Here is a 9,431-nt window from a genome sequence, read left to right as displayed (position 1 = left end):
ATGCAGTATGGGAAAAGTCCCATTGGTGTAATTATTTAGGTGACCAGCAGATGGCAGCAGATCTAACTTCTAACTGATTTACTGTGTATATATATACGGTATATATATATATATATTATTATTATTATTATTATTATTAATAACAATAATAATAATAAACAGTATTAATATAGCGCCAACATATTACGCAGCGCTGTACATTAAATAGTGGTATCAAATGACAGACAGATACAGACAGTGACACAGGAAGAGAGGACCCTGCCCCGAAGAGCTTACAATCTAGGAGGTGGGGGAAGTAACATGCAATAGTAAAAGCCATGCAGAGTAAAATATATGAGTTGTCATCTCCGACCTTGAAAACATGCAGCCCACCTGATCCCCATACTTGTTGCAGGTCAGTGTCTTAGGATCTACTGAACCAATGGATCAGTATGGCAGCCAGGTAACTAGCATGTTCTGTAGTGGTTCCATATTATCTCTTTGCAGTATTCTTTTATTGCGATGACATAAATATGAAAAATAAAATGACAGCAGAGCCCAAATAAAAGTTACTTTTCTTTATTTTTGTTGGCTGCAATTTATAGGTTCAATCCGCAGCTGTCCTCTGCAGCACTTCTTTTCCACCACAAGATGTCCTCAGTGACTCCACCAAGACTTGGGCCATTAGTGTGAATTTGGGGGATCACGGGCCCACTCCTAGGGGTACATCACCGCTCTGCCCTGTATATTGCGAGGTTTCAGCCATTATGTACCCTTTTGTTATATTCAGGTTCCCAGGCTCTCATATTTTATTGTATACACCCACAGACAAAGCTATAGGAAGTGCAGCACAGATAGTGCTCCCCTGAGCACTGGAACTAACTTAGGAACTAACTGCGCCCGGCTATGTTGCCGTCCGGACAGTTTACATGCTGAACCCGACCTTCGTATCCCAGCTGGAACGCACTTGGTATAAGAACCCGGAAGTGGCAGTGCCGGCTGTGAGAATGGCGGAGGCAGTGTTACCGAGCTCCGTGATCCGAGCTGTCAACCAGCTGCTGAAGAAGAAGAAATACCGGGCGGCCCTGGCCGTGATCAAAGGATTCCGGAATGGAGCAGTGTGAGCAGCCTGAACCCACTATAGAGGGGGATTGAAGTGTCAGGATAGTGTGCACTATTACTGCGGGGGAGAGAGACAGCGTGCACTAATTCTGGGGGGGGGGCCAGTGTAAGGACAGCATGCACTAATATTGGGGGGCAGTGAAAGGACAGTCTGCAATAATTCTGGGGGGCAGTGTAAGGACAGTGTGCACTATTACTGGGGGGGGGGCAGCAAAGGGACTGTGTGCATTTTCCCTCTGTGATATTTGTGTTGTATTATGCGGGGCTACATTCTGTATTTGTTAGAAGGGAGAACAAATGCCCATTTCTGCCAGCGGTACATTGCAGACATCAGAATGCCCATTATTATTATGTTTTAGAAGTTTTTGTTGCACATTATTGGTGTTGTAGCAGCACAGAGGACTCATCCAGCCATGGGTACACAGAAGGAGCTCCCAGGGTTCAATGAACCTAATAAAAGTAGCCGGTGGCGAGAACCTTCAATGGTGCTGACTCAGCACTGCTCAAAGTCTGGAAATTGTAAAGAAAGCATTTCATAAACTGTAAATGTTCCAATGTGAGCAGAGCAACGCTGATTATAAATATGTGGATTATGTTTGTAATTCTGTATAGCCGTGCAAACATTATGACCATACAATAACAGCAAGGTGAGTGACACCTGTGCTCCCCATGATGGTTTCACTGCTTCCTGTGTCACCTAGTTATCTGTTCCCATCAGCTTATATTGTCATAAAGTTACAGCACTTGGGTAATTACCCTAAACCTGGCCTTCAAATGTGCAGCCTCAGCTGAAATCAGGCTTGTAATGAAAGGGCCTGATCTGTAGGTAAGGGAGGTAATGGGTTGAATTACAGAAATGGCAGAAAAGGACAAGGTGGGGGTTTAGGTTAGTAATAAGCAGATGTTCCTAACTTCCTCACGCGCACGGCTCCAAGACTTTTCTAGAGCTGCCCCGAATTTCTGGAAAGGTCTTCCTCATCCTATTTGGCTTGGTCCTATACTCTGCTCCATTAAAGGAGCACTCAAAACCCATGTTTACAAACTTGCCTACCCGTCTTCTTCTGTTTTCTAAACCAGTGGTTGCCTACCCTTTCAGTCCTCTGCACCACTTAAATTATTGGCCCCTGACCGCGCATGCGTGGGGAGCCGGGTGTCAATCAAAGTGGGAGAAATCTCCCCCATAGTGATGTAATCGTGACATAGCCCCACCCACTCTCCCATCGCAGATCTAAGCCTGAGATCTATGCCAAAGGACACAACCTGTCCACTTCCCTGAGCCCGGGATTTGTACGGGGGACATAGTCCGCAGCTCTGGCCGGTGCACCCCGCCAGCAGGGTCCTTCTCCTTACCTCGCCCGGGGGTGCACCGCCCAGACCACTACGACCGCTGTTCTAAACCCTCACTACTTCCCACCATTTTATATTCCCCTCCTATTATGTGCTACTTCTCCCACCTTCTAGATTGTAAGCTCTTCGGGGCAGGGTCCCCTCCTCCTGTGTCACTGTCTGTCATTTGCAACCCCTATTTAATGTACAGTGCTGTGTAATATGTTGGGGAATGCACCAGTTCAATATAAAATAGTTAGTGGATACATCTTAAATTCAAATGAGATTTCTCAGCAAATATAGTGTTTGTTTGCTGTGAATGGGTAAAGTGTTCCACTGATTACTGATCCTCACCATTGCAGTGATTCCACATTGTTCTGTTCTCTCTCTTCTAAGTATGGGGGGGGTTCATATTACCCCACCCCTAGTTATGTATTGCCCCGCCTTTCACCAAACCTGTACACTCACATGCCTGGTTGGGATGATGGCTGTTTACCCTGTGCATGTGCCAACATGAAGCTCAAACAGCAATTAGGCCCAGGGCTCCTGCAGACTAATGGGAGAAACTGGGATAAGTGACAAAGTGTTTTTGTTCCCAGCTAAAAGTAATTAATTAGGGACTCACTTCATGTATTATCCTGCACATCAGTAGTATTAATGAGGGAGGATACTTCATTGGTTGCACCAGTCAGGCTTTGCTGCATGCACATGTGAGTAGATGGCAAATACCAACAATAGAACAGAGGTGACCTCAATCTGTGGCTGCTCCTTCATTTCCCAATCACTGGCAGGGAGAGGACCAAGGTAGAATACAGTTAAGAATAGAGAGGTCACTATTTGGTCTGCTTTGTACAGGGGTGTACTGGACAAAATTACAAATTCTTTGATAGGTAAAGATATTTCAATATTTGTATTTCAGAATTTAGTTCCATATTCTCCCCTCTTTAAGCTTGGTGAAAAGCAAAATGTTTGTGGTGGCCACTTTATGGTGGCAACCCAACTTATCAAGAACACCCCAAAACAGCCAGGAGGGTACTGAAAAGTTCTGGGTTGTGCGCCCATTTACCGGTAATAATAGCTGCGGAGGACACTGCAGCTGTTCACCTGGCATTCTTTTTTAGATTCAGAATAAAAGTGAGTGATCTGAGTTATAGAGGTATGACTGGATTTTAATTAACTAGATTGTAAGCTCTTTTGGGTAGGGTCCTCTTCTCCTCCTGTGTCACTGTCTGTATCTGTCTGTCATTTACAACTCCTATTTATTGTACAGCCCTGCTTAATGTGTAGGTGCTATATAAATCCTGTTTATTAATAATAACTTACACTGAAATAATGATTTCCTGTCTCCTAATATTTTAAAGGTATGGAGCTAAAATCCGGGCACCACATGCACTGGTGATGACATTCCTGTTCAAGTCTGGAAGGTAAGCCATATATCCCATATTCACTCCATGTTAAGCTTAAAATAGGAACAGACTTTGAGTATATCAACCAAGTTCATTCTCTATCTTTACAAGCTACTATTGCATAGATTCCCATTTCCTGGATATAAAGCTGATCTTTTTTTTTTTTTTTTAAACTACACTCACACAGTGGCAACAAGCACACAGGTATCTGTGTGACAATGACCACAGATAGCTGCTTACTCAATAATCAGTCAGTGATACCAAAGGTATTAAAAGCAGCAGACCAGAACACCAACCTGGCAAGCTTTCTTTTTAAAGAAGGGGTCACCAATGGCAGCTTACATTCAATTGTAAGCTCTTATGGGCAGGGTCCTCTCTTCCTCTTGTGTCATGGTTTGTATCTGTCTGTCATTGGCAACCCTTATTTATTGTACAGTGCTGCGTAATATGTTGGTGCTATATAAATACTGTTTAATATTTGAAAATTTGGTCTTCCTCCTGGTTACTACCTTAACAACTGCCACATTACTTTATCCAATTCAGATAAACATACAAAAGAAAATTGGGATTTTTAAGGCAGTAACAACAATTGGTATCATGAGTATATATTCAAAATATATCCATTTATTTATTATCATATCAAAGAAAATATTTATTTGTTTCATCTCCTATAATCACATGGTGTACAATTTAAGATAAATAGAAATATTTGTTCTAGAATTCTGTACGCGTTTTGCGGCATAATCCTCCTCTTCCTCAGGAGATATATTCTCTGTTAGCTCTCCTCCTTCCTCAAATCACAGAAAGCATCCCAGTGCTGAAGTTAAATGGCCCCAGATACAGGGAATTGTGAGATCATCAAACTGTCCACTCTATAAAATATTACATCTCCTTTCAGTAATTCAACTTCCAATCTCTGATGAAGCCAATACAGGCTTGAAGCCAAACTTCTTGGATAGCCAGTTGTGATTCTCTTTGCCGATCTGAAAATTTTTTGTTACCAATTGTTGTTACTGCCTTAAAAGTCCCAATTTTCTTTCATATTTTCTATTGTTAAATGATAACATCTCCCAAAGGTAGTCTCTACTTTAGGCGCAAATGTATTTGCAGACTGACCGTCCATTTGCTTAGCTGTGTTGGACAGCTGTGGCCTGAAGAGACCCTGTTACTAGATTTTTAGAAATGAATAAAATCCTCCTATATTATGTGCATTTACTATATTTCAGGCTTATTTTACTTTAAAACCCATAATTGTTTGGCCCCCTTAAAAGCCTGCTGCTGGGTATCGCCATGTTGAATGTGATGTCAGCAAACTCAGAGCTGTCACTCAAGTGGCATTCTTTAGTATTCCCTTTCACTCTTCCCAGCTCTGTAAAACTTTATGTAGGGGAGCAGAAGAGAAGATGGGCCATCACAGACAGTAATAAAACACTCCCAGAGGAGGAGAAGGCTATTGATTGGTTCACATGTAGACAGATACAAAAGTTTTAAAATTTCGAGATGATGTGAATGGCTCCACAAGTAATAATTGCAACTCACAATTACAACTAGGAACAACCTAAATCATCATGTTCCTCCCTCTCCCCTCACCACATAGTGAGGGAAGAACATGATTAACAAATGAATGTATTTTTTTTTTTTTTTTTTACCACTTGTGGGTATGAACAAGTAAACATTCAAAACCTGTGTTTTTTTTTTCCTGTATTTTTATCTGTATTTTTCAGTTCAGGGTAATGTCTCTTTGTTAGCCCATTTTCTATAGAAGGAGCCTTTATTTGATAATTTATTAAAAATCAAATGTTGTAGAATTCATGCAATAAATGTAAGAAAACATGTTTTATATTAAACTATTAGACTCTTAGTGATCTCTCACTGGAAGAAAACTGCCCCACGCAGGACTGGGAACACACTGAGATTTCATCTGAATGAGCCACTGGGCGTATAGCCGATGACTAGAATACTCTGTTACATTTATTTTTCTTGGTATATCCTGAGGTTTTCACTGTACAAAAGTAATAGTCACTGAAATCATCTCCTGTCTCTCGCCAAACCATAGGTATACCAAATGGCATTTTATCACGTGTTCCCTATGTCCACATCCGTAAACCCTCGACACACTGTTTGCACACCTTATATGGGGGCCCAAGACTTCTCTTGATCACCAAAGTTTAACTATGAAATATGCCAAATAGGCTTGCTCTACAAGTGTGTTGATGTTCGCCCTTTGACTGGGAATGGTGAAACTGCCACAGACATAACAAAATCAATCAGGGTTGTTTAGGCAAAAACAACCAGAAACGGCAGAGCCAGACATGATCTGAAAGAATAGAAAAAGTGTGTAAGTAGAAAAATAAATTTTGCTTATTCACTACATAGAGCAGTGCACAACCTCTGACCACACTGTCTTGCGTGTAAATGAATAGCCCATACAAATTCTCGGTACAGTAATCGCAATAATATAAGCAGTAGAGAAAAAAACCTGACGTGATAGAAAAAAATAACTGCACTTTCATAATCCGCATACCTATTTTAGTGTAAATAAACTTAAAAATTAAAACCAACAAAAATTTTGTTCAGAATTGTTCCCCAGTGTTATCATTGGTTGGGAGCATCACTTTTGCCCTGAATGGGCAGTGTTAAAAAAAAAGTCTCTTTATAGTCTATCTGTGGCCCTAACACTTTACATATTCTTAACATTAAAAGATTGAAAACAATCCGTGACATTTCTGGGTGCTTTCATTGTGATAGTTTTCTTTCTCAAAAAGGGAACAAAAACTCAGAAGTTGGGGTTCACATGGTTTCTAACTTCTTGGAAGCATCTCTGTTTTTTAAATTAGAGTGTTGCCAAGCTTCTATTCTCAAAAAAATGAGAATGGTTAAGGGCAGTTGGCAAACATCCACCAATCAAAAGCACTTTGGCACTCTTTTTATTGAATAGGAATAGTGTTGCTGTCTGCTCAGCAGATGGCAAGTTGTAAGCTGTGCAGGAACTGCTGCAAGCATGCTCGGGTACAGTCTGTGTGAACGAGCCCTTATAGATCCAGAGATGAAGACTTGTTCAGTATATGTAAATGCTTCAGTGCTCATGGTCTGGGTTCAATTTTTCCTCTTTTAGATAAATAGGCACCAATGCAATCTGCTAACTTTTATGAATATTGTTTTTTTTTTCTAATTTCCTAAAATTCTATTTCTCTAGTTTAAAAGACAAGCTGAAGGCCATCTTCCAGGCGACATACACTCATTCGCGGAACCTTGCCTATTTCGTCGTTACATATAAGAGCATCTTGCAAATTCAGGAGAAGATACACGGAAGTAAATGGCAGTTCCATTCCTTCCTTGCAGCTTGTGTGGGCGGATGGTTGGTATTCGGAGAGAATAATCACATCAATAGCCAGGTAACTGTTAATGTAATGCTTATGGTATTTCAGTTCTGTAATGTGAGAAATCCTTTGTTTGAAATAATGGAGACCTGACAAAAAATAAATGTGTGAGATGCTCTTGCTGACCTGTCAGGTTTTCTTTCACCTGCAAAGACATCCACTCTTTTCTTACTCTTTACTTATAAGTGGCAAATTCACTATCTGTTTCCTAGACCGAAGGCTTGGTGTTTCAAACACCAATGACACTTTTCAAAAGTGACGACTGCAGCTGTGCTTTTATTGAATGAATGCCTTTCACTACGTTCACATATGGCAATCAGTTGGTCTTTTTGGGTGAATAGAGTTTAGATTATCACTTTACTGTAAATACAGCATAGTGATAAAATCTCTGATCAGTACTAAACAACATCTGATTGGTCTTTAATAAATGGTGTTTTTAAATGTGCCAATCAGATTTAAAAATTAGATTTCCACTCTTATGTTCTGTGAGATAATCATTTACATATGTGACCTATAGTTTTGGTAAATCCTATGGAGTACAATCAGATTTTAACGTCCATGGGCACACAATGGATATCTGTTTGTCCACAGAATCCAGGTTTGTAGATAGGCATTGAAAACCAGCAGCCGGTAAACTGAATTTTAATAATTTTTATGACTCGCTTTGCAGGAAAAGAGCACCTCTATGTTCTAGCAGCAGCGCACACATAAAATACCTATTTAATCCTGGGGGGTTTACTTTAAAAAAAAAAAAAAAAAAAAAAAAAAAAGTTTCTATGCGTCCAACAGATTTATTGAAAAATAATTAAATTACCTGAAAATATATCTGTGCATATTTAAAATGCTGCAAATACAGAAAAACCTGCTGGTCATTCCAGAAATGGTTTTGTTCCTAATGCCCTGTTAGCAAGCCGACCATTATGGGTCATAAAGCCTTTTTGACCAATTACAGGAAGTTTACTTGGTTTCTGTCTGGTTTAGCAGGTATTTTTCTGTACTAGTGTTTATATTTGGAAAAACATACATGGCTTGTATTGTACAAATATACAGAAAAGATTTGCCACTTTTGAAAGTTACATATAGAAAAAGTTGAGATCATTACTTGGAAAAAGGAAATCTGGTGTTACACGTGGAGAAAGTTTTTTAAATACCTACAAATTTTAAAGATGTGAAGTTCGTGTTTATCTTGGCAAGCAGATGGCATGCTTCTGAAAAATATCTCTGCTTCTCATTTATTCAGGCGGTATATCTAATAGTACAGCACTTCTCAACCTTTACCCCTCAGCAACCCCTAAATTAATTTTTAGGTCTGGAGAACCCCCTGCTTAAATCACTACATTGAGTATCGGCTGGAAAGTTGTTCTGGAAGTGGTGTTGGCTCAAGAACTACACAGCAAATATAAGGTCAATCATCCACAGATCAAGGAGTCTTAAGGCTCCATGAAAATCTGGTTGAGCTGTATTGGTAGTTGGGTCACATTCACTTGGACTTGTTCTCAGGGCTGTGGAGTCAGATAAATCCTTTGACTCTTGACTCCTCAGTTTCTGGTACCATGACTCTGACTCCTCTGTATTTAATGTCCTAATGTATTTTCCCCATTGATTGAAGGAAGGCAACATACACGCCATTTAATCACAGAACTACTGGCTATGAAGCTGATGCTCTACTGTTTAAACAAAAGACAAAAAAATGAAAAAATAAGGTTTTATCAAGTAGCTATAAAGTAGTAGCATAGCATGCATAAAAAACAGGAACTTTACCAGTTTAAAGATATGAACCACATTCTTTGGTAGTTTTAAAACAAAAACAAAGCTTAACTATATGAACAAAGATCTGGAAAACCTGAAACAGTTTATATATTAAACCTGGAATATAGTTGTAGAGTAGAATAGCTGTACAAAACTATAGCTGTACAAAACTAACTCAATGTAGTGTTGGTCTAGGAAACAGAATTGCATCTGCCAGATCCTCCTTAATAGAAGTTCTTAAATCTGACTTGATTTTGTTTAGAGCTGAAAAGAAGCTGATGGCTTATTCTACAGTCAGTTTCAGGGAGCGATCATACTTTTCTACTTCTTTTATTCCTTAAAAAAAAACTCCTGCTGGATTCTCATTTTTTTGGACATTTTCTGGTTGTTTATCTTTCACGCATATGCGATGTCGCTTTACTGTTGAAAGTTGCTTTTTGTGCAAGTTCATCCAGTGTTGGGGTTTCAG

General features: G+C 39.8%; 1 protein-coding gene across 1 annotated transcript in view; it reads left to right on the top strand.

Moving 5' to 3' along the window:
• Window positions 1–941: 941 nt before the first annotated feature.
• PXMP4 (peroxisomal membrane protein 4) overlaps window positions 942–9,431 on the top strand; it is a 14,774-nt gene continuing 6,284 nt past the window's right edge. The window contains exons 1-3 of the mRNA XM_072403684.1: window positions 942–1,099; window positions 3,789–3,851; window positions 7,030–7,228. Of these exons, the coding sequence (XP_072259785.1) occupies window positions 987–1,099; window positions 3,789–3,851; window positions 7,030–7,228 (375 nt within the window). The 5' untranslated portion in view covers window positions 942–986. The remainder of the gene's footprint in view (window positions 1,100–3,788; window positions 3,852–7,029; window positions 7,229–9,431) is intronic.

This window comes from Pyxicephalus adspersus, chromosome 3 (genome assembly GCF_032062135.1).
Source record: "Pyxicephalus adspersus chromosome 3, UCB_Pads_2.0, whole genome shotgun sequence".
Classification (NCBI taxonomy): Eukaryota; Metazoa; Chordata; class Amphibia; order Anura; family Pyxicephalidae; genus Pyxicephalus; species Pyxicephalus adspersus.
This window is presented reverse-complemented; position numbering and strand designations above follow the sequence as displayed.